The 24,607-nt window shown below is 51.6% G+C and overlaps 2 protein-coding genes across 5 annotated transcripts; one reads left to right on the forward strand and one right to left on the reverse strand.

Annotated features, from left to right (window-relative positions):
- The first annotated feature begins 233 nt into the window (after positions 1 to 233).
- On the forward strand, positions 234 to 16,880 carry acin1b (apoptotic chromatin condensation inducer 1b). 3 transcript variants are annotated; one of them, XM_037477828.2, is made up of 18 exons: positions 234 to 409; positions 1,706 to 1,771; positions 2,018 to 2,129; positions 2,365 to 2,438; positions 2,715 to 3,317; positions 3,408 to 4,220; positions 4,327 to 4,400; positions 7,677 to 7,797; positions 11,744 to 11,789; positions 12,208 to 12,353; positions 12,623 to 12,769; positions 12,875 to 13,058; positions 13,199 to 13,344; positions 14,114 to 14,221; positions 14,352 to 14,459; positions 14,707 to 15,034; positions 15,136 to 15,239; positions 15,349 to 16,880. In XM_037477828.2, exons 1-18 carry the CDS (start codon positions 275 to 277, stop codon positions 15,760 to 15,762), a joined length of 3,729 nt encoding a protein of 1,242 aa, XP_037333725.2. In that variant the 5' UTR covers positions 234 to 274; the 3' UTR covers positions 15,763 to 16,880. The 3 variants fall into 3 exon arrangements, with proteins under 3 accessions (XP_037333725.2, XP_037333723.2, XP_037333724.2); XM_037477826.2 differs by having other exon boundaries at positions 2,715 to 4,220; XM_037477827.2 differs by having other exon boundaries at positions 2,718 to 4,220.
- Positions 16,881 to 16,917: 37 nt separating this feature from the next.
- ajuba (ajuba LIM protein) lies at positions 16,918 to 24,236 on the reverse strand. Of its 2 annotated transcripts, XM_037477829.2 has the most exons (9): positions 23,722 to 24,236; positions 21,455 to 23,312; positions 19,287 to 19,388; positions 19,129 to 19,196; positions 18,939 to 19,001; positions 17,973 to 18,103; positions 17,773 to 17,824; positions 17,578 to 17,646; positions 16,918 to 17,472 (listed from the first exon to the last, which is right to left on the reverse strand). In XM_037477829.2, exons 2-9 carry the CDS (start codon positions 22,956 to 22,958, stop codon positions 17,341 to 17,343), a joined length of 2,121 nt encoding a protein of 706 aa, XP_037333726.2. In that variant the 5' UTR covers positions 22,959 to 23,312; positions 23,722 to 24,236; the 3' UTR covers positions 16,918 to 17,340. The 2 variants fall into 2 exon arrangements, with proteins under 2 accessions (XP_037333726.2, XP_062416817.1); XM_062560833.1 differs by having other exon boundaries at positions 21,455 to 24,236.
- Positions 24,237 to 24,607: the final 371 nt, after the last annotated feature.

A 24,607-nucleotide genomic window follows, 5' to 3' on the forward strand; every position in this document is an offset into this window, starting at 1 on the left:
TAATTTATTTGAATGTTATATTTTGCCTGCAGAATATCAATTTGTAGAAGCAACAATATATATATTTTATTTAATCGGTACACTCTACTTTTCCATAGACTATTAAAAATTCGAATGAAAGCACTTTAAATGATCAGGCCCGAGGATCTGCTTTTTGCAACTGTCACCTTCCTGCTTCGGACAACCCGAGCTCTTCCGGAAACTGCCGAGCTGTGACGCGGAGCAGCAGCCGTTGCGACGCTCGTTGGGAGTTTAGACAAGCGGAGGGAGGAAAATGGCGGACGAAGATATTACGCTTGATGGGAAACCTCTACAATCGCTGCGAGTGGCGGATTTAAAACTCGCCCTGGAGCAAAGAAACCTCCCGAAGAGCGGGCAGAAAAATGCTCTCCTCAAGCGACTGAAAGGGGTAAGTTTCCGCCCGTGTTATGGCCGCCTATCGAGTCTGGCTAAGTTCAGCCAGGAGCCGAGAGACGGCGGGGGTTAACGTTAGAGGCCGTAACGGTGTGTGGGCTTTTCGGGGAAGCGGGAATACGTAAAACCGCCTGGCTCGCGTTAAATACGACTCCGCGACAGTTGCCGTTTTGGGCTGCGCGTGCCCGGCGACACCGCGCGTCTACCCCGCCGAACGAGCTCGCGATTAAAGCGTGAGCACACTTCGTGCACCGTGTTGCACACAGTTGAACTGTGCACCTGTCAAGTCGAGGCCTAAGCCGAGTGCACACAGTGTACAGTACGCCACCGTGCCCGCGCGCCGTTTGTGAGTGTATTTGGAGGGGGGGGGGGGGAGGTTTACGGGGGCGCGCCTCGCCATGTAAACACCAATTTTTTTTTTTACGAGCTTAGCCAACGAGTAATTTGTTTAGTTTTTCAAGTTGTTTGATTTTTATCAACACCGTTGTTGTTGTGCGCGAATCACCGTCCGTAGAAACCGTGGGTTCCGGCGCTATAGCTGTTTTTTTTTTTTTAAATACTGTGGTCATGAGTCTTAAAAGTCCCCCCTCCCCCAGGAAGATGTTTGCTCCGACAGGTCTCTACCAAAAACCTTTTTTTTCTTTCTTCATAAACTGTTCGATTATAATGTTTTCAATGTAAATTTTCCAAAATGAATTCTGTGAGAAAATAAACACCTGTTTGATTATTGATTCAATTATTTTTATTGACTAAAAGTAGTCCAATATAATATGTAATTTGTAGTATTTTTTTGTCTGAAATATAGTGGCCTTATTGTAGCTTATATGGGGAAAGTGTGGAATGATATGCAGCAGCGGTGCCTGTGGCAGATCAAACAAACCCAGAATTGGTTTGGTGATGCATTTTCTCTGCATTAAAGCAAAGACAGTATTTTTTTTAATGATGGCATTTAAATTGAGTTTAACAATTAGGTCACATGACGTTTCTGTAGATGATAATATGAGACCAGTGATTTCCACACTGTACAAATGAACACAGCATTTAAAATAGTGTTTAAATGATGCTGCACTGGGACTATAGGGTAATAGTTATGCAAGGTTTGTGAATTTCTTAGCCATTGCTCTCCGTTCAGTGTCCCATTACAAATAAAGTCATTAGTGGCCAGTCAAATTTAGATTAAAAAACACAGATTCGGGGTTGTAGCAGCTGGCTGGCATTTTGAAAAGTATTTTTGAATTACCTATGAAGCAATATTTTACTTTTAAATAAAACCGCTCCTTGTTCTCCGCAGGCTCTGATGCTGGAAAATCTTCAGAAGTCATCCTCCTCTCACAGTGGGCTGCAGCCCAACTCTCAGGTAAGAATATATTTTATTATTTAATTTTAGTAGGTGTGGATATTTCAAGCTATACACTGTTATGGTATCATTATTATATTGGTTTATTTTACTGACATGAGATCAAACCCATAGAATATTCCCCTCATTGAATTTACCACCAATACTATCAAGACTGAAGAAATACTTACATGTGCACTTTCACTGCTCTTTGATGGTGAGTTTTAAGGTGCAGAGTTTTTAATTAAATGCTGTTTTGTGCTGTAGATCGGTGAGGAGATGAGCCAGAATAGCTTCATAAAACAGTACCTGGCCAAGCAGCAGGAGCTCCTCCGCCAGAGACTGGAGAGAGAAGCTCAACAAGAGGAGGAGGCAGAAGGTAATGCATAAACACACAATCACAAACCATGCAATACACACAATCCCCGCCTCCCAAACTTTGCGTGTGTGTCTGAACGACACAAACGGCCTCTTTCACCATCTGGACCTTTTTGGTGGTTGAATTAACTTACACAACACAAAACCAACCCGGTTCATTCTGAGGTTCTCCTTGGTTGGGGACCAGTGGGTCTTAGCTGACGTCTTAACTCCTTCTTTGTGTCCCTCCCTGATAGAAAGCCCAGCAGTGGTGGAGGAAGATGAAGACCACTCGGAGGACAATGACTGCTCTCCCTATGTCTCTGACAAGGTCAGCAACCTCCACACACTGAATGATGAAACTAAGGATTAATCCTTCACAGCAGGACACGCTAGGATGCTTCAAATCGATGACGTGATGCTGTGAAAATCATTACCTAAACTGTTTAACTTGTGACGCAAAAGCTGTTGCTTTTCACATACAAAAAATATTCCCAACACTTGTTTGTTTAAATTGTTTTCTTCTGGTCATCATTTACCTGGGAATTTGTAAATGTCACAACATGTGAATGAATGTATAAAACAGACTCTCATTTGTTTTGCCCAGAAGCATCCCAAAATCCCCCCTAAGCCGTCAATGACAAGGGCAGACGAGGGCAAAGCAGGAGGAGAGCTAGTGATGGGTCATGTGATGATGGCATGCGGCCCCGCCTCTGGCCCCGGCCCTATCCTTCACCCCCAGGAGTTCAGTGAGGCTCCCGGAGTAAGGATGCAGCGAGGCACCTTTCACCAAGGACATAAGGAACCGCCGGCCCCATCTCCTCCCCGCGCTGTAGCCTCGCTGTCGGTGCGCGTCCTGGGTCAGCCTGACCGCCAGGGTCTGCCCCCCGTAGTACCCCGAGCCCAGGAGAAAGAGGGCACTGCACCGAGTGAGCCTGGATCCGCTCATCCCGTGCTCCACCTTAGCCGTTCTGCCGGAGTGTCAGGAGGAGGAGGAGGAGGAGGGGGAGGTCAGGCCCCCGAGGACAGTGATGATGACGACGATGATGACGAGAGCGAGGATGACGAGGATTGGGGACCCGGCCCTGGCGGGGCGCGCAGGGGGAATCGAGCGCCTCCTCAGCCGCAGCAGATACCTCCGAGCGCCCCGTCAACAGTTGCGAGATCCAAACGCAAGCTTCAGCCTCCGCAGCACATCCCACCTCCACAGGTACACCACACACCAATGCAACTGCGCCACCCCACTCCTCCTCCCTCTCCACCTCCTGACTTGTTTCCCCTACCTGACACTCCCAAACAGAGCCCACCAGACACAGACGACCAGGAAGGAGAAGCCCCCGAGGCTTCATGTGGTCCGAGGGTGCCACCCTTCCCACCTTCCACCATGCAGAGGCAAGACTCTGACTCCAGCTCTCGCTCCAGCAGTCCTGAGCCCTCTATAAATCGCAGGCCAGGGCCCCTTTCTCTGCTGGTACACAAGATGGAGTCAGAGGGGGCTTTTCGTGCAGCAGAGGCCTCCGCTGCTGTGGATATGTCTGGGCAGACCGCACACTCCGCTGCTGGGTCCGCCACTTCCAGTGAATCTTCACTGCTCAGAATGGAGAGAAAGAGGCTCCAAGAGAACAGAGAAGTGGAGGAAGAAAGGCGCCTGAAGGAGGAGAAAGAGAGGGAGCAACACCAGAAGCAAGAGAGAGAAAGGAAGAAGGTCCAAGAACAGGAGAGAGAGAAGAAACGCTTGGAAGAAGAGAAGGAAAAGGAGAGGAAACGGCTGGAAGAGGAGGAGAAACAGCGTCAGAAAGAGGAGCGAGAGAATGAGAGAAAACGCCAGCAAGAGGAAAAGGAAAGGGAGAGGAAACACCAGCAAGAAGAAAAGGAAAGGGAGAGGAAACAACAGCAAGAGGATAAAGAAAAAGAGAAAAAACAAGAGGAGAAGAGAAGGGAGGAGAAACTGCTCAAGGAAAAGAGCCAGGAGACGGCCAGCAAAGGAAAGGTGGCCGTGACCGAGGCCCAAGACTCCGGTTCCTCCTCAGATTCTGACTCCAAATCAGACTCTTCTTCCCAATCGTCTTCTTCCTCCTGTGGGGATAAAATCATCCCCGTCAAAAAGCTGAAGGTTAGTGATCAAACCGATGTGGGTTTCGACGTTCACTGCAGCCTTGACAGAGATGTTTGACCTGTTGTTGGTTGTACTGCTATATCTTTCTTTAATTATTTCACAGAAGGCCGAGCGTGATGCAGAGGATGAGAAAAACCCCAACGGGAACAAGGCAGAGAGACAATTTCTTTCCAAAAGGTTAGTGACCATCATTAAAAAGCAGTTTACCTGTTTATAACTAGTGTAAATAAGTCTTCAGATTGTAAGGGATTAAAGTCACAGCACAAAAATAACCATCAGTGATAAGTTACATCCTAGATGCAACACCATCATTTCATAGAGTGCTCCCTGTAGGTATATACTATTTATCAACAATATTTTGTAATGTGTGTGTTTCGTCTGTTTTTTCAATAAATTGAGCGATTCTCTCTATTCTTTTGGGATATCTCAACTTGCTAGAAGCGTAGACATTAAATGTGCTGATGAAATCACAAAAGGAGCACTTCAAACTGTGGGCAAATACTAAATTGGATTGACTATTTTATAACTATGTGATCACGCACACATTAACTAACCCTCGGAAGAAAAAGCAAAAGCTGTTAAGTTAAATGAGCAATGTATTTTTTTCCTCTATGTTCTATTACTAGATGGAGGAATGACGTATTTTAGTATTAACGTGTGTACGAGGAGGAGTAGTATCAAAGTGACACTGTATTGTATTCTTAACCATCTAAAAAGGTATAAAACATGCCGTTCCCATTCAAAAAGCTGGTCTCGGGGCCGAGAGTACGCCTCCACATTGTGTAGCAGCTTGTATTTCTCGTCAGGCGTTCACTGCGGCAGCCCCACGGGCGGCGGGGCCGCTGCTGCTTTTCTCTCTTGAGAGAAAAAAAAATGGGGTCCTTTTTGTTTTTCGCCTTGCCTCATTGCATCGTCCCGGTTGTCTTTTTCATGTACTTTCCATCTGTGGCCGGTAGTAGAGCTCGTATTTCCACGCAGCGCCAGCCCGTCGCTCCGTTAGCATTTCATTTGTAATCATAATTCGGAATGCGACACGTTTGAGCGTCTACGGTAGCTTTTATTTTGGAAATCTTTGACCGGAAGATATATATTTTTTTTCCTCCCAGTGGCAGACTTGACACTGCTCTCGCTAGCCAACATGGCCGCCATGCATGCACTGCATCCCTGATACCGACGCAGCGCACGGCTAATCAGCGGTGGAAACAACCGCGATCGGATTCGTTTATTTTATTTCCGCGTCCCCGACTTCGACCGACGCCTGACCGGACTCATCGTCGGCGGGCCGAGTGGCATATTCTGTCCCCGGGGGAGGGGGGGGGTGTTCCCTTTTGAAGGCCGGCTATAATGCTGTCCGAAGGCAACAAAAACGGGTAAGAAGCGAGCCAGAGGGCGACTCAAGGCTTCGGTGTGCCGCTCGTGATGTCTCATCACCAATCGATGTGTGTATAGATCGGCCCGCTGCACGTCGCGATGCTGATGCTTCCTGCCTTTTTTAAGAAGAAAAAAAAATATGTCACCAGTTCCACATTGGCCTGGTTATCAGCGTGTTCGCCCATGTGAGGAGGACCGGGGGTGGGACCGTGAGGGAGGGGGGGGGGGTCTTTTGTTGGAGTGAAGGAGCAGGCAGGATCTTTTTCTTTTCTTAACCTGAGAGGGGGGGTGCTGGGGGGGGGGGGAGGGGGTCTTCCCTCTATGATCTGTTCCTAAAATAGCGCCACATTGGAGGAGCACATTTGATTAATAAGTAATGGGCTCAGATTTCGTGGTGTGCTGAGGAAAGTCATGCGGGCTGAGATTTCTCCCCTCCTCTCTCATTCCTCTTGACCTCGACGTTTTCTCTCCCGTGCAAGGTAGATGAGCGATTAAGAGGAGAAACATTTGTGTTATTTAACGATGGCGTCCTCATTTTGTTACCCCGTTAAGGCTCGTTTATGGCCACGCTGTGCATGCATTTGGAGGACTACGCCACAGAAGATTTATATATTTTTATTTTGTCTTTCTGCCGCTTTGGCTGTTTAATTATCTCACTGTTGTCGAGGGAGATCATTAAAGCAGACATCTGTTAGCTGTACAGTCAGTGTGAATGGACCCTTATGGTGTGATATCATTCTCCCAGCTGGCACCAGCGCTCTCCTCTCCCCTGAGAGCCCACCGTGTGTCCGATGTGGTCGGTGACTCTGTGAGGCTCAGACTCTACGGGTCCACTTTGTTCACTTGGAGACGTGATTCGAGTCATTGTGTGGAGCATCTCAGTTGGCCTGGTCTTTCCTGGTCCTGGGGGATTTTTATTTCTGGTAGACATCTGTCTCCCTTTTTTGAAATGCTGCCCAGGTGTGTCTCTGGCCTTGCCCAAGAGACACACACACACACACCTACGCACACTGACATCCACACCTAGGGCAGCTGAGGAGAGCCATTGTGTCATGGGGGGAAAACGTCTGTCCTCCTGCCCACACTCCTCTGTGACTAATATCCACAGGAGGAGGCTGGATTTCACTGGCGCATACAACGACACGGTGGGCCCTTCTCTTAAAGAGACGTTGTCAGGGGCTGTTTCTTTATGTTATGGAGGAAACAGAAAAGCGGAGGTTATGTCGTTTGAGCTAGCTACCTTTTGTACAGCTACAACCACTGAATCACCTTGTTGAAGGAGGGACTCGGATGAAGGGGACTCAGTGTTTGAGAATATCTTGAGGGGCCTACCACCTCCATTTTGGAGGTCACTCGACTAAATTCGCCTAATAAATAATATGGTAGAATAAAAAGTCTTTCATTCAGGAAATTCTGCAAGACTAAACATTACGCTACTGTCGTCGTTGGCACCTGCAATCCACTTTCAAACACTTGTTTGATGCTTTTCAGAGTTTATTTTTTATTTTTTACAAATGTATTATTTACTTCCTTACTCATGCTGAGAATGCGAAAGCATCACGTAAGGAGTCAAAGCAGCAAGAGTGTACACTGATGGAGAGTAGGATGCAAGAATATACGATGCTCCCACCTACAAGGTGCAGCCTCTGCGGTCGGGGAGGGGGAGGAGGGGGGCGGGTAGCTAAACATACAATAATGACATCTGCTGGGTTTTGCTTTGTCTCAGAAAACAGCGCTTACATCAAACCACGAAAAGACTCTTTTGACCGAGGTCTGATGTTCTTTTATTGGCAGCTTTTCCTTTTCAAAATAATGATCCAGGATGGATCAGATTAAGAAAGCGCACACATGCAGCCGGGCGTCCTGTACTTGTTTGTGACCCACCTGGGTGTCAGTTAGCTGGGGAGTTATTCATAGCAGTTGTGACCCAGATCAGTGGCCCCCCGGCACCTTTCCTGCGCCACATCCCGGTATTTTCTACACATCGTTTGGTCTGCTAAGACAAGACCCGGTGTTGATCAAAGAAAAGCATTACAACCTGTTGTCCCTCCCTCAACCCCAAAACGTCTCTTCCCCTGGCAGGGAGGTGTCCGAGCCCAGCGCAGCAGCAGCGACGGAGGCGGAGCCAGACACCGAGGGCTCCAACGCCCAGCAGCCGCCCTCCGGGGCGGACCCGGAGAACAGCGAGGCTCGTCTGGAGGAGGTAAGGCCACTGGGGGGTGGGGGTGCCTGGGTCTTCGCCTTATCTCCGACTAACCCGCATCCTCATTCACGTTTTAAAGCACGTGTAGTCGACAGCACCAAGTTGGTAGGGGGGGGGGGGGACTTAAAACCAACGCAAACCCCGAGGTTTTTTGAAAGCGCTGATTTATTTAGCTCCTGTGGGGATTTTAATCGCCTGGATTCTAGCTGTCGGCACAGTTTCTGTGTCCTCTCTAAGCTCATCACGTTAATAAATTCAAGGGTTCTGCAAAAGCTCGTTGGTGAGAAAACGGGGGTTGGGTTGGAGTTGGGTTCTCGGGGTAATTCGAAAAATGAACTAATCCACCCCCATTAATGCAGCTATTATTTCATAACTTATATGATCTCTCACACACTTGCCTTGTCTGTCTGCTACCTGCTGAGGGATGTTAAGTGTGTGTGTGTGTGTGGTAGAAAGGGCGGCAGAAACCCATTCAATTTGAGCGCCCTGACACATCAAGCCGGGACATAATGTCCCATTATCCAAACTATAATGGGACAATTGGGAAGACGCTATTTTCACCCATACAGGCGTAGGCGCCGCCTATCGTACGCTGCAGTGTGTTTGGGTTGATCGGTGCACGTTGTTGTGTCAGGGTCTCAACCGTCATTAGCGCAGTTATGCTGTCACAAGCATATTTACTTAATAATACATTTAAGATGCATTTTTTCCGTTTCAACCAAATTAGACCACAGATTGTATGAGTTCATTGCATAGCCGGCGTGTCTATGAGTGAAGGTCTTGATCCGTCACACCAAACGTACATTACATTTCCTATTGAGTAGTTTAGTGGGGCGCATCTATCCATATCATGTTATGTTGTTTTGTGTTAAAGTGTGTGTTTGTTTGCATGAGTAATGGCTCCTGACAGTGTGTGTAGAGATGAATAAGGGCTTGTTTCTGCTGTTTCTTTCACCCAGTTTCCATTCTCTCTGCCCTCTCACTTGCTCCTTCCACACTGTCTCTTGTATTCGCTCTTTTGCTGTCCCTCTGCCCCTCTTTGTACCTTTTTTACTTTCCATCTTTTGCCTCTGTATCCCATCATGGAAGCTTCTCTTTCACTATATATATATTGATGGTGTGATTGCTGTTTAAAACCCCATTGATTGCTTTGTTATGAAGGTGCCCATGCCTCTTCCATTGCCCCTAATGGTACCTGCTGCGTACTACTACCACCGCCACAACCACCACCACCACCACCACCAACACCTCCTCCACTCCTACTCCTACAACTCCTGTCCCGCAATGCCCAAGTGCGTCGCTGTTACCTGAATTAGGCCCAGAGTCTGCAACACCCCCCCCCCCCTTCAAGGCACTTGAGTAAAGCCTAAAGGCTGCGAGGCCCGCCCCTGTAGCCCTCCGGTGGCGTGCTGAGCCAGCAGGAACTCAGACCACCGTCGAACAGCAGCGGCAGCCATGGTAACTGCAGCAGCACCCAGTTGCCATGGTAACCCAGTCTTAGGGGGTTGGAAGCCTGCTCGCTGATCTGAAAAGGACTTTACAGTACTGCACTGCGTGTGGGATGGTGCCCGATGGTGTAAAGGAAGGAAGGGGAGGGAGTCCAGAGCCTTTCGCCTTTCCCCATCTGTCATTTTGAGGATATGCACATCCTCAAAAGTGTTGCCCTGCAACATCCATGGCGCCTTCCTCCAAAAGCCAGTTGCAGCTCAGAGAGAAGACAGAAGTCTTCAGGTCTCGTGTTTTGTTTTCACCGCTCGATCTGATCCCACACTGCCCCCTGCTGGTGCTGTGCAGGAATGACTTTGGACTGAGAATCCCTGCAAACAGCCCTCACAGTGATCCGGACGTTTCTACGACCACTGTTTGGGGCTTCAAGTTGGAAAACACACTCCCAACTACGCAACTGAAATTACCCGCTTTGAAAGCAATGACAATGGAGTTTTTGTTGTTTTTTTCTTCCTGGATAACTTTGTGGATAAGACCTGCCTGTGACCACGGCGATGTGGACTTGTGCTCAGCCTTTGGCGCTACGATTGGTTGAGCTTGTCGACACACCTTATGCACGGAGAGTTTTTGCCCCCGTCCGGAGTCATTGATCGTCCACACGGAGCAGGATGTACTCCACAAATCACCGCCTCCCTTCCCCTGCAGCCGGTTCGCCCATGTGTGTCTCCAGCCTCTGCTGTGGACCCGGCGGGAGGACGACTGCCGCCGTCTCCACTGTTTGTTTGTTTCAACGTCCATCTCTTCGGCGCACCCACAGCTCCTCCTCGGCATCTCATGGGATTGCATGTGGGTGCAGAGACGGTTAAGACGATGTCCACGGAGCCTCTCCTTTCCCCCTGGATTATAATCTTAAGAAAGACTGTGTGTCGCTGGATTACTTTGGTCCACTTTCTTATCATATAGAAGGGATCCTTCCTTCTATGGAAACCCCATGAACTGCTTACAGGATAAGACTTCAGATACCCCCAACTCTGTCAAAGGCCCTCTGGACTTTAATTTGGAGAAAATGGACAATTTAAAGACAGTAAATTCAAGCACCGCAAAGGGGATTTTTTTTTTTTTTTTTACTCCCCAGCTGTTCCTCAAATCAAAGACTCTAACAAAGTACACGTCAACCCCCCCCCCCCCCGTCAGAATCCATCACAAGGCCATTTGAAAGCCTTGGCTCCCCAAAAGACTGAAACCTGACTCTTTGATCAATCAAGAAAAGTCCTCCCGGCCCCATTCAAGAACAAAAGTCCAATCCAGTGGCTGGTGGCTAATCTGCATACTCTAACCGAGCCCTGCCCTCACTCCTCTGCCTTCTCTGATTGGATCCTTGTTGCCTAGATACAGTACTCGTGCGGTTGGGCCATAGTCGAGCCAGTAAGGAATCAGGTGTCAAATGGTACCAGGAAATGACTTGTGATTATTCCTCTATTTTATTTGTATATAATTCTATAGGATAAACAAAAGAATAACTGTTCTAATTAAAAGGAATACATTTTCCTCCCCCGAATTTGCTAAAGAAAAAAGTAAATGTCACATGTACTACAGTTTCCATATTTCGACACCAAAGTGTACGTTGTACATTTGATAAACACAGCTGTGTTTTTGTTAAATACGATCAAGGTGAATTTAAACTGCGCTTCCCAAATTCCTGCTGAGCGATCTTTGAGTCTTCCACCTTTGCTCCACAGAACTCCTCACCTGTAACATCACATCCATAATATTTACCCTCTTACCTTTAGAGTCGACCAATGTTAACAAACTACTAGCTTAGTAAAGTCCTTTCCCACTGAATATTACTTCAAGAAATGTTATTTATAGGAACATTTTGGGTTTTCGTTATGGACAAAACAGGTAGTGGTGATTGGTTAAGTTATTCATGCCATAATCAATGCTTAGTTTAAAATTAAAATCACTTCACCTCCTTCACTTCAGAGATAATAATTCCAGTCTAGATGGAACGAGAACGTAAGGCAATGAGATCCACTCACTGACACACACACTAACGTTCCCCTCTACCCTCAGAGTCCTACTGGACATTATCATGTATTAATACTGAGATATTGACCCAGATTAAGTTTTACACCGGCCAACTTGTGTCCTAATGCACACAATGTACTTGCTTTGCACTGAGAGTAACACACACACACACACACACAGAGGGATGAGCGTCATGATTTATCTCCCGTTTCTTAGAGCAGAGGTGGAAGGCAGAAATGTGTCTGGCGTCTCTCTATCGACCCAGTACTCAGTCCGTAATGTGGTACAATTGGAGCCTCCAGGCACCTTTTTTTTTTAAACCCCCTCCCCCCCCCCTCCCCTCGCCCGTAACCCTTCCTCCACTTTTCCTGTTTCACCTCCTCTCTGTTGTTGCCTGTTTGGGTTTTGACTCTTGGTTCTCATCGCGCCTGCACCCCTGGGGTTTCTGTATGTTCCCTCTCTCTCTCTTCAGAGCACCACTCCGAAGGCCTTTGCTGCTCGCAAGATATCCTTGACCAGTGAGTATACCCATTCCATACCATCATATATATGTTATTTTGCTGCTGTTTCAACGTGCAAGGACCCCATCAGGGGCTCACTATATTCCACTACACTCCTCGCTGCATTCCTCTGCCCATGAGCTCAGTGTGGCAGAAGTAAAGTGCACAGAACCTCCCTCCTAGAATAGCTCCAGACAAGCTTGTAACAACCTGTTCAATATTGTTGTCAATTAAACCCTATCGGAAAGGATTTAATCCCAGGGTTTCCCTTTTTATGAACTCAATGACCTGCAACCGATGCCAAAACTATCTGGGTTAAAGTATTAAATCAACTATTTCCGCTCGAGGCTGTTCTGCAGAGCGCACATTTGCCCGTCTGGGAGGTAATCTTCTCTCTTCCCGGTGATGAAGTGCCTCTTTTCTGGCTCCTCCACAGGCAGCAAGACGTCTCCAGCCGCCGCGGATGGGGCAGCCGGCGAGACGGACGCGGGGACTGCAGCCGGGAGGAAGAGGCGGTGGGGCTCCAGCACAGCGGTCACCGCCAAGAAGCCGTCCATCAGCATCACCACCGACTCGCTGAAGGTACCGGCGTGCGCAGCGGGACCAGCTGTCCCTGCGGGGATGTGGGGAAATTATTGAGCTTTTGTTTTCACCGTAGCAATATTTTTGGATGAGTTTATAATATTTCCAGGCAAAAACGTCAGATGAAATCTGTTAACGTGCGCTCTGTAAAAACATGGGTTTAATGTTCTATACGACGGTCTAATACAGTGTGTAACGGAGCAATAAGCATGGTGTGCCTCACAACACGGTCACCAATCACTACGATTGTCCCCGTCTCCGTCCGCCAGTCTCTGATCCCGGACATCAAGGTGAACCAGGAGGCGGTGGTGGAGCTGAACCCCGAGGAGCTGCAGATGTCCGGGGACGAGGACGGCATGGACACCAGCCGGGGCGACCAGGACAAAGGCCTCAAGATCAGACGCACCGTCACGCAGGTCCAAATGATGATTACGTTTCGCCTGTCCGTCCATCGTCCCAATTCGATCCCAAAGGCATCTTTGGCTCAAGTCTTGTGCTCTGAACCGTTTTTTCCTCCCCAGGTCGTCTCTGGTGACGGCCAAGAAAACGGACAGGTGAACGAGGAGGAGGAGGAGGGCGAGGAGGCGGACGTAGCGGAGAAAGAGCGACCACGTCGAACCTCCAGAGACAAGCGGAAGGACGGCGTGTCCGAGGACGCCTCGCAGACCCCGGCGCCCGTCAAGCTGGAGGCGGAGCCAAAGAAAGGTGACGCCGCGCTCTCGGGCGACGGGGTGGGAACCTTTCCCCTCTGGCCGCGCTTCCTCTTTCGCTCCGTCTTTGGTTACCGGCACTCCCTCTGTTTTTTTCTTCTTCTTTTTCACCCCTCCCTCTCGCTCTTCCCTCAGTTACCCCGAGCGACAGTCTTGTGCGCCGCTCCATCAGCCAACAGAAGTCCGGCGTGTCGGTGACCCTCGACGACCCCGTCCGCGCGGCGCGCCAGCCCTCGCCGCCTCACGGCAAAGTCTCAAACATCATCCACGTCATCAATCTGGTGGGTTTTGTATCTCGGTGCGTTGTGACGATGTGTCTCCTGGTGTCGAGTACAATTAGTTTGAAAGAAATGATTGTAGAAAATGGGTTTCTCATGAATGAGGCTTATTGTGTTGGTGCCATTGTTCCCATAATTAGAGTCAGGGACTCTTACCCAGGTATTATGTCTGTAGTCAAGTAGCACCTGCATTATTTGGGCATCACTAAACCGACTGACAAGACTAGACATTACACATTTAATTACTAGCATTTGCAGTTATTTTAGCTTGCGTCATAGAAGCAACACTTGGGAGTATTTGGCGGATCAAAGACTACAGGTATCTTAATGCCACCCAGCCTCGATGACCTCTGATAAACCTGTGACCACAGTAACAGCACAAACATCGAGACTAAAGTTCCTCTGTTCCATCTTGTTAAGTAGGCCCGGACGGATTTGAAATGTAGGCACGACATCGCTCTGTTTCAAAGTGAACCGAGTTGCTATTTGTGAAAGTGGCATGTTGATGGTTGATGGTGTCAGACGTAAAGCCACACATCCATCAGGTCGGGGGGGGGGGGGGGGTTACGTAAACTACATTTCATGGCTAGTTGTCGGAACCAACAACGCTAACAGTTTTTAGGACCGTGTTATCGGATGGGAAGAAAATATAGCCATATCTCAAATTCAAAAATTGTCTTTTCGTTGTTGACAACACGATTTGTTCAGCTCTTTTTTTTTAATAAAATGGCCGTTGACCCCGACTGAGCTGTGATCCTGGTGTGTCCCACAGGTGCGACCCTTCACCCTGGGCCAACTCAAAGAGCTGCTGAACAGGACGGGCGCCGTGGTGGAGGAGGGCTTCTGGATCGACAAGATCAAGTCTCACTGCTACGTCACCGTGAGTATCGGCCAATCAGCGGTTCCGACCGAAGCATTTCAGTGAGCGCCACCGTCCCCTCGGCGGTCTGTTCGCTCGACGCGTGTTCGGCTGATTTACATTGGAATGAAATGACCCTTTCTTCTCGTAGTACGCCACCTCAGAGGAGGCGGTCGCCACCAGAGCCGCCCTGCACGGGGTCAAATGGCCTCCGAGCAATCCCAAAGTCCTCAGGGTGGACTTCTGTGAGCAGGATCAGGTAACCCGGGAAAATGTCTTTCTGTTGTTTAGAGAGTGAATATCTTACTGATGAAGAAAGTATTCCTACCATGTTTCAAACCACTCAAAGAAGATTCAATCACCCAAATTAAAGGGACTTAATGTGTGGTTTTTTCCTCTGATTAAACTTATCTTTCATAAAATATAAAACTTGGATGGTTTAGGGAACTTTTTTTAATTTAGTCTACAGACTCAAAGGTCACCATGTGTTTTTTTCATTCCGGCAGCTGGACATTCAAAAAGGCATCGTGAAGCCAGAAAGGGAGGAGGACCACGTGCCCCCACCGGCCGGTCCGCTGCCCCGGCTCCCCCCCCTGATGCCCGAGCGGGAGCACGAGAGGGACCGAGGCGCGGCGGGAGTGCGGGACCTGTGGGCGGAGCGCCAGAGAGAGATGGAGCGCCGAGAACGGGCCCGCGGCGAGCGGGAATGGGACCGCGATAAGATCCGCGAGTTCGCCAGGCCGGGGGAAGACGAGCCGCGGTCCCGGTCCAGGGACCGAGAGCGGAGGAGGAGAGAGCGGGCCAAGAGCAAGGAGAGGAAGACCGACAAGAAGGGTAAGAAGCCCTCGCTGAGCTCAAGCAGAGCCAGAGGAGACGGGACAGAATTACACCGAATAACCATTTCCCCCCCTTTTTTTTTTTTTTACCTTTTCCAGCGACAGAGAAACCCGACGAGCCTCCTGTGAAGCTGCTCGACGACTTGTTCCTGAAGACCAAAGCGGCGCCGTGCATCTACTGGCTCCCGCTCTCCGAGGAGCAGGTCGGTCACTCCAACGCCTTCTAAAAAGCATCTTGTCACAATCTAGACGTCGCTCCACCCGACTGACTTGACCTGTGTCTCCTCCCCCCCCCCCCCCCCCCCCCCCCAGGCGGTGCAGAGGCTTCTGGACCGCACGGAGCGCCAGAAGGAGCGCGAGCGGCGGCGCAAGGAGCAGCAAGAGGAGGAGGAGAAGAAGCGGGAGGAGGAGAGGAAGGAGAGGCTGAAGGGCCGGGAGAAGGAGGGCGGGGCGGCGAGCGTCGGGGGGGCGGTGGCGGCGGCAGGGACCGCGAGCGTCGGGGCAGCCGGGCGCGGCGGCGGCGAGAGAGAGCGGGAACGCGGCGGCGACAGAGAGAGGGAACGCGGCGGCGAGCGCAGCCGCGAGAGAGAGAGGGACGGGGACCGCAGCCGAGACAGGGACGGGGACAAGAAGAGGGACGACAGCAGCCGCCCCCGGCGGCCCTCCGCGGGCGCCGGCGGACGCCGCTCCCGTAGCCGTAGCAACCCCAGGGATAGGCGCCGCTGAGCCGAGCGGCTGCAGGGGGGCCAGCTGGAGAGAGAGAGAGAGGAGGGGGGAGATAGCGTAGCGGGGGACGCCGCAGACAGGACGTCTTGGGAGGAGTGTTCCCAGGTGGAGATGCTTTTCTCCGGCCGCCTCGCTGTGCTTTAGTTTGTCTTCCACACACTTCTGCCATTTAAACCCCCCTTCGCCCCCCCCCCCCATACTCCCCCTCCCCAACTCGTGGGCAGGAGTTTTCACAGAAAATGTAGGGTGCACATCCTGTCGGCAGCCAGGCGGCGGCGCATCTAGCTCCTATCGCCTCTCCTCTGTTCGTCTGGGTCCTCTGGAACAGGAAGTCGCTCCTTTCCCTCCTCGTCTCTGTAGTGCCGTTTAAAGAAAAGAAGCGAGAGGGGATGGTGTTTTTTTTTGTTTTTTTTCTGGCTCGCCTCAGCAGTTTGTCCCGCTGAGGTTTGGGAGGGCGCCTCTGTATTTTAGTTCTGTGGGCGCACGGTTCCTTCCTCCTCAGAGCCCTGTAATAAAACCCAGTCCAAAATAGATCCCTGACCTTCAGATATTTTCTATGTTCTCTTCAACACTGAGAATTTCTTTATTTTGTTTCCGTACGACTAGATTTGACCTCGTCAAAGAGGATTTTGTTTTAAGTTTTATGATTTTATTTTTTTTTCTTCCAGCCTTGGAGGTTTGTTGTGTGTTACAGCAGGTGATGTTTGTGTGAGTAATAACCTTCACCTCTCTCTCTCTCGCTCCCACAAAGATGCAACTGGTAGTCTCAACACTGTAACCTAGAAAACGTGTGTGATAGGAAGAGACTGATGCAGGGCACGTGGCCGAGTTTGTCTTTGGAGTCGGGAAGGAGAGGAGATCACATTCTTGTAAAGTGGTTGATGCTGTGCTGATTACAGGAAACAGACCTTCCCTGCACTGAAGCCCCCTCCTCTGCCCCCTCAATCACATATTTAAGAGGAGGTACAGATAAAAAGCTATCCTTCTAATAGAGTAGGTTACAATTTTAATATTTTTAATTTCATGCTTTTAGTTAAAAGATGTTGCTTTTTCCCTTCTTGCAAGTGCTGAATGTACTGAGAATTTAAAAAAAATGAATAAATTTAAATTGGTTATCAGCTTCTCTTTTTTTTGCCTTGGTGTCGTCACTGCATACATTGAGACTGCTGTAAAGAGGTTGGTTATTCATGCATCAAGTTGTCTCAACACAAATGAATATTTATTACGACTGACAGAAATTACAGTAATGTTCCCCCAAATTGTACAGCTTCACGTTACAAATCTTACAGTAAAAGTCAAATTTTAAGTGCAAAATGTTTGCTAGCGAGAATATATTTACAAAACAGTTTAGCAAAAATCCCTTGTTCTTCTACAGCAAACAGTAGCCAGTTTGGGGTAAATACAAAATAAAAAGCAGTAGTTTCTTTTCCATTCCCTTATAACTGCTACAGTAATAGTACAAGAAGTACAGCAGGCAGTACATGAGACAAAAGGCCTGAAGATCAGCAGTACGACGGAGCAAAAGCACATTAGAGAGTTAAGACCAGCTTTTACACAGAAAAACAACGCCGTCGCAAATCAGTGTGTGTTGTGGGGGGGGCCGGTGTGTGTGGTGCACGCTCTGCTCATGTGACAGGCGTGGCAGAGGAGATGAGAGTCCAGAGGGAAGCACTGCGAGCCGGGCTTATCAGAGAGCTGTTTACCACACTCCTGGAGAGAGAGGGGGGGGGGGGGGACAAAAAGAGGCAGATAAGGACAGGAATGCACACCGAGGAAGTGAGGTCAGGAAACAAGTGTGCACTCGAGATTGCTCACCTCACAGTGGTAGCACTCAAAGTGGTAGTCCTTGTTCATGGACACCACCCGGAGGATCTCTTCGCTGTCCTGAGACGCCACAAAAAAAAAGAAAAAAAAACTTTTCTTTACTGGGGGGGGTGGAGAGGGGGGGGAAGTCCTGTTACCTGAAACAATCTGCTCATGTGATGAGAGCGCAAGACGCGCGCTGGTCACCTCGGTCGGTAAGATGGGCTGCAAACAGGCGGCGCACTTCGGGGCAAAAGTCCTGCAGAGCGCCGTGGAGGGGGGGGTGGGGGGGGGAGGAGAGTTTATTTTAGTCGTGGAAAAAAAACCAAGCAGCAGTTGAGTCACGAAGGACGAGAAAAGAAAAGACATTCTTGGTGTTTTAAAGTGTGAAAGCTAAACGTCCTCACTTGTTGTAGTCCGTGACGCAGTAGACGTTGCTGTGTTGGTCCACGGTGAACGGCACCCCGTCCAGAGCCTTTGAGCAAACCACGCAGCGGAAGCAGCCCGGGTGGTACGCGTTCCCGAGAGCCTGCAGGATCTGAGACGGGAACGGGAAGAGCGTCACGTGTCTGGGTTTTTTTCCCCTCCAAGGAGCGCCGTAGCGATGCGGATGTGCCAAGCGTGTGATTGGCTCCTTTGATGAAGTCCATTCTCCAACAGTATGTGAATCATTGCTCTTTTAACTGCTTATTTTTGGGCTCTTTTATTCTGAAAGCTGTAAAATTCCTAAATGAGATTTTCTAATATCACCTCTTTGATGTATACAGTGAAAGCCTCCCACGTTTAGCATTAACTACGATCCATTTATCAACACTTCCTTTCACTGAGCAGCGTATAAATAGGTTCCTTTGTTATTTTAATGATACAAGTGCAACGTTTTTAACCAACATTCTTTGCTTTTAGCAGACCAGAAGATGCCGTCTGTGTTGTTCTTTCAGATGGCCGTGGGGAACCTTCCCCCCACGTCTCCCACCCAGCTACAGCGCATTAAAAAAGGTCGTTCGCGTCACGCGGGAAGAAACGATGGCCGAGGTTCTCACACTATTTATGTTGTGGTACAAATATGGGGAAAAGTTTGAAGCTAAATCAGAGCCGTGTTTTCTTCGATTTGCGCCCTAAAAAAAAAAAACATTCCACTTAAAATCTGCCGTGGGAACCCGAAGAGGAGCCAATGGAAAGACGTCACAGGGTTTCTCCGTCCTCGGGGGTGGGGGGGGGGGGGGGGGGGGGCGTAAAGACATTCTGGGAAACGCATGACACTAGATCGACTCCCTGGGCAGGTTGAGGTTGAAGTCAAATATCTTCTAAAGCTGGCTTTAAGTCTCAAGTATCGAGAGGTGTTTGTGCACCTCGTCGTCCCCCCCCCCCCTCACCTGCTCCAGGATGAGGTGGCCACACACACTGCACTTCTCAGCCGCCGCCTGGAATCCCGAAAACTGTAATTACAACAAAGAGATTACCATTAGACCAAAAATCAACCTTCCCCCCCCCCCCCCCCCCCTCTTCCTCCCCTCCCCGGCTCCCAAATGTGTGACAAACCCCCGCCTCGACCCCGTCCCTCACCATGTAATCCTCTTTACAGTACACAGAGCCGCTGACATTGTAGAAGTCCTTGTTTCTCAGCGTGCGTCCTAAAGAAGGAGGAAGGGAGGGGGGGGGGGGAATTAAATGCCTGTTGTGTGTGTGTGTGTGTGTGTGTTTGGGGGGGGGGGGGCACTCACCACAGGACACGCAGGTGAAGCAGCGCGTGTGATAGAGGCTGTCCTGGGCCTGGCAGGCGTTGTCCGCCCCGTACACGCCTTTCCCGCACTTCACGCAGGTTCCTGCCGCCACAGGAGGAGAAAACAAGGGGGGGGAGGGGGGGTGTTTAGCCGGGGGTGGGGGGTGTTTAGCTGGTGGCGGCACTCCGACACTAAACGACGCGTTCCCCGAGAGGATGCGCCTGAAAGCCCGAGCGCCACGCCGAGTGTCAACACTCGTAAAGCCTCTGGTTTCGCACCGCTGGGGGGTGGGGTGGGTGAGGGGGGGGGGGGGGATTTTTCACACAGTTAAAAGCCCCGTCGCTCCGCCGAAGCTCTGTCATTAGGAGGGAAACTCCACCGGAGCTCCTTTCTTCTCTCTGACGTGACCAGAAAAATCAGACTTCCTTTTGAATCAGGCTTCAAACCCCACGATTGGAGCCATTTGGAGATTAAACGATTTTTGCTTTTTACCCACATCAGCATTTTTTGCTCCTTCCTTCTAGTCAAAAAAGAAGATCAGTGCCTAATTGTCACTCTCTCGCCCCTTGTTTTTTTTCCATGTTTAGTGTCAGGTGTGTAAACCCCATTGTCCCAACAGTCCAAAATCAACACAGACAAACCGCTCTTTGGTTAAAAAGAAGCAAAAGGCGCGTTTTTCCTCTAACAGAACGCCGTTTAGTCAAAGTACACGTTCAGCTGCAGTCAGCCCACCGAATGCAAAGTGGAAAAGTGGTGTGTGTGTGTGTGTGTGTCGGTCCGAGTGCCGGCGGTTCTGTGATCTATTTCGGGATCCGCCTGCGCCCCCCCCCCTTTGCTTTCTAATGTGGCTGAGGGAGTGCCACAGAAATGGAGAATTCCTACACTCCCGGGCCGTCCTGTGAGTATTTAGGAACGGGCACAGTTCTCTTCGAAAGCCCCCCCCCCCCCCCCCCCTCCCCCCAAAAAACGGAGGCCGAGACTCAAACTCTTTTGCTTTGCATTTGCTACACGTGGAAAACGTCGGGGTCAAAACTGTTTAGATGAAAAACCCCAAAAATCCACCAAAGAAGAATGAGAATGAAATGTTTCTCTGTTATGAAAACTAATGTACGGGTCACAACGAGGCTTTACTGGAGTAGTTCTTAGTTAACAGGTACTTTTAACTTTCTTTTACCCCCCCCCCCCTCCCCGACATGGGCCCAGGAGCGTCTTGACGCCTCGGAGCTGGCGATTGGGTCCCTAATGGCTGAGGAGTACAGTGTTGAATGTCACCTCCGGGCACGCATACCTGAGCAGAGAAAACAGGCTGCAGCACACCGCCCTGCACACGCCAAGGCAGCATTACACACACACACACACACACACACACACACCAGGACGCACACATGACTCACACACACTGCGTTACTGTGGCTTGAAGTCACTCGAGGGGGGAGGGGGGGGGGGGGGGGGGGGGAGACACACCCTGCCAAAGAAAGACGCTACGCACACGGATCCTGAGCCCTAATCTGCTGTGACTCCCAGTAACGGTCAAGAGTGTTTATACCGACCCGTGTGTGTGTGTGTGTGTGTGTGTGTGTTTGTGTGTGTGTGTGTCGAGTGTCACGGCAGTTTTATAGCAGTGACGCCGCCGCCCGCCCCCCCCCCCCCCCCCCCCCGTGCTGCTAACTGCCTTCAAACTGCCTGAAACGTCGGCCTACAGGTGCGAACGTGAACGTACACATCCGTCCTACACATTTTCGGGTTTTTCCTTCATTTCTACTTGTCTGGAACGGTTTGTGCGGCCCGAGCGGGTTTCTCTCTCTCTCTTTTCTCTCCCTCACTCTCTCTCTCTCTCTCCCTCCCCATGCTTCGCGTGCTACAGCGCCGCATGTCCCTGCAGGTTCCAGGCTTCCACGCGTCCATGCACTCTTTCAACTATTAATCTGTGCATGCATGCATGCATGCAGCCCTCTCATTGAGAGGGGGACCGGCGAGGTGACGCCAGGCGGCGGGCGGGACGATAATGACACACCGAGGGCGCCGTGTTATGAACGGTGACCACGGCGGGTGCAGAAGAGGGATGTGACCTTCGCTACCTTTCCCCCCCGTTTCCAAGGGAACGCTGAAAACTGCTGTTTAGAAAAATGAAAAATATACTTTTTTTTTTTTAAAGGGAGGTATCTCACCAAAGAATTCCTGGCGGTTCTCCGCGGCCTCCCTCCCGGCGCCGGCTCCCGGGTCGTCCTGCGGTATGACCGGGCCTCCGGCCGAGCAGGGCCCCAGCGTCACTGCGTTGGGTTTGGAGAGAGCCGTCAGGGCCAGAGACTGCTCCTTCAGCATCAGGCCCTCCAGCAGCCCCCCCCCCGCCAGCGCCGCGTCTCTCAGGAGAAGCCGGGTGAGCTCCTCCTGGTACCGGGTGCCGGGCAGGTCCGAGTATCTGGTCCGGTCCTGCTGCTGCTGCTGCTCCACCCACCACTCGGGGCCGGCCTGGTAGCACGCCGCCCCCGGGCTTCCCACGGCAGGTGGGTAGGAGTGCCGGCTGTCGTGGGCCCCCGGGCGCATCCCTCCGTCCAGGTACTGAGTCCAGGCCTCCACGGGGGTCACCCCTGGCCGGCCCGGACCTCCGTAACCGGCCATAGAGCCCCCCGTCTGCATGGAGGGGCACTGCTGCTGTGGGGGGAGCCCCCCCGAGGCCGAGTAGCGGGAGTCGTAGCCCAGGCTGATGCCGCTGGTCCGGTTGCTGCTGCAGCGGCTCCCCATGGGGCTCCCGCCCCCCCCGCCGCCGCCGCTGGCCGTGCTGGAGGCGAAGCTGGACCGCGGGCTGACCAGCACCGACTCCTGGAGGCTGAAGGACGAGCACGGGCTCAGGGCGGGCCCCGGGGGGTAGAAGAAGCCCCCCCCGACGCCGCCTCCGGTCACGTCGGACGTGCGGTGCGGCGGGTGGGAGAGGGACGCGGGCCGGGGGGCCTCCCACAGCTCGCTGCCCGTGCTCAGGCGCTTGTAGAACAGGGCCTCCTGGAGGGACAGGCGCTTGTGCCTCTCGTGCTCGGAGAGGTAGCCGGGCTCCGGCGGGCCGCCCCGGGGGCCCGGGTACGGCGGGGGCACGGAGAGCGGCGGCGGCTGGGAGAGGAGCTGCTGCCGCCTGACCAGCTGCTGGAGCTCCAGGGAGTAGCGCCGCTGGCTGAGGGACGCCTTGGAGCCGAAGGCGTCGCACTCGGGGCCCAGGCCCGACTCGCGCCTCAGGTGGGAGTCGGCGCCGTCGCCCAGGTAGCAGGAGGCCCGCTGCTGCGGCGAGCGGCGCCGGAGCGGCGCCATGGCGGGAGGGTGGAGCGGCTGCTCGCCGTCCTGGGGCGCGGCGCCGCCCGCCGAGGAGGAGGACGACGGCGACGGGGTGAGGAGCTGCGAGGGGGTCATTCCCATCCCTCCTCCCCCTCCTCCCCCTCCTCCCCTGCTGCTGCCGCTCACTGAAACACATGCGTCGCTTGTGGTCGCGGAGGCGAGCGAGAACGGGGCCGGTCTTGAGGGCGAGGCCACAGAGCCGCTGCCCCCCCCGCCCCCCCCGGGGGTGCCGGTGCTGGCGCTGCGGCTGTTGCCGGCGGACTCGTGTTTTTTCTTTGAGCTGTTGAACTTGGCGCTGCCCGAGTCGGTGAGTTTTAACTTCTCCAATAACTTGCTGATTGGCCTGTCCATGATGAGGCCTTCTCCGGTTTGTACCTGTCCGGGCAGAAGTCAAAGTCCAAACACAACTAACCCCCCCCCCCCTTTAAATTACAAATGAATGTGTTTAAATACAGTGTGGGAAGATTACACAGCAGAACTACATCTAGTTTTCACTACAACAACAGATGCAACTGGAAGCTTTCAACAACAACAAAAAGCTGCCACAAGAAACAAGAAACAAAAAGACCCTCCTGTAATTACACTCAATAAATACAAACGAGATAAATAAGACCTTTAAGGACATCTCACGGTGGTTACATGACTTTTAAGTCCTGCGAGTCATCCGGTTCGCCTTCATGTGGCTCTTCCGCCGGCACATGCGGGCTGTGGTGAAGGAGAAGGAGAAGGAGGAGAATCCATCGCGATCAACGAACGATCAGAGTTACCGCGACGTGCTCCGGAACCAAACAGGCGTCCACCGGGGGGGGTGAGGGGGGGGACACTCCGGTGGGGGGACCTATGGTCGCGCGGGGCCTCCTTTGTGGCCCCTCGCGCGGCTCCACGTCTGCATCTCCTGCGCGAGTTAAACCGCTCGGCGAAGTCACTTTGATATCTTGGTTATCCAGTGCGCTGTGTGTGTGTGTGTGGGGGGGGGGGGGTCCTCCGTTTGAATTTCCCTTTTGTTTCGGAGTTACTTTAACAGCACAAAGCGGAGGAGGGGGGGGGGGGGGGTAGCGGGCTAGCGGTTGTCGCCACGCCGCGAGGCTCCGGTGAAGACAGAGACGGGACTCACCGGACTTCTGCCGTTCATCTCCGGGAGAAACGTGTTCGTGGGGAGGTGGAGGAGGAGGAGGAGGAGGTGGAGGCGACGGTGGGTGGGGGGGGGGGGGACTATGAACTCAACAGAAAACACACGTACGGGTCTCGCCGAGGCTCCTCTGTTGTCCCTCCGTCCAACCGCCTTCACGCCGCTGCCTTTCTATCATTCCCGTTTTTCAAAAGGAGAAGGAAGAAAAAAAAGAGGAGGAGGAGGAGGAAAAAAAAAAAGTCCTGTCCCGGGACTCGGTGGAGTAGTTAGCGGAGGAGTCGGTGGAGGGGGGGAGAGAGAGAGGAGGAAATGAGGGGGAAGTTCTGAGCCGTTACCGGCAGACCGGTGCCGGACTAAACGAGTCGCTCGAGATGAATAAAATCCCTCCCCGTGTGCATTGCACGGTCTACAACTTTGTCTTTCTTCCTTGCCCCTAAATAATTGCTTACCTCCCCCCTCTTTTTTTTTTGCACGACTGTCAAGTTGGCGATGGATTAGAAGGACAGTTCCGGTTATACATTTTCAGAATAAACCGTATTATCGGCAATTGCTATATCTAAAAGTGACAAAATCGCAAATGGTTCGTGGTGTCGCTTTGGTTTCGCTTCGCGTGGAAGATCAAATTATTGTTTGATATAAAAACACCGTTTTACAGCTAGTAACCCCCCCCCATAAAAAAAATCCATTTGTCCTGCCGTTCGAAAGCTGCTTTTATTTTGAAGGTGGTGTCGCTGACCGACCGTTACTCCGCGTTCGATCAGCTTGACGCGTCACTGGCCGCTTTATCAGCGAGCGGCGGCTCGTTCTCCCCCCAGAGGGGCCGGAACACCTTTTCACCAGCCATGACCGTTTCGTCATTCATACGCAAAAC

This window comes from Pungitius pungitius, chromosome 1 (assembly GCF_949316345.1).
Source record: "Pungitius pungitius chromosome 1, fPunPun2.1, whole genome shotgun sequence".
Taxonomy (NCBI): domain Eukaryota; kingdom Metazoa; phylum Chordata; class Actinopteri; order Perciformes; family Gasterosteidae; genus Pungitius; species Pungitius pungitius.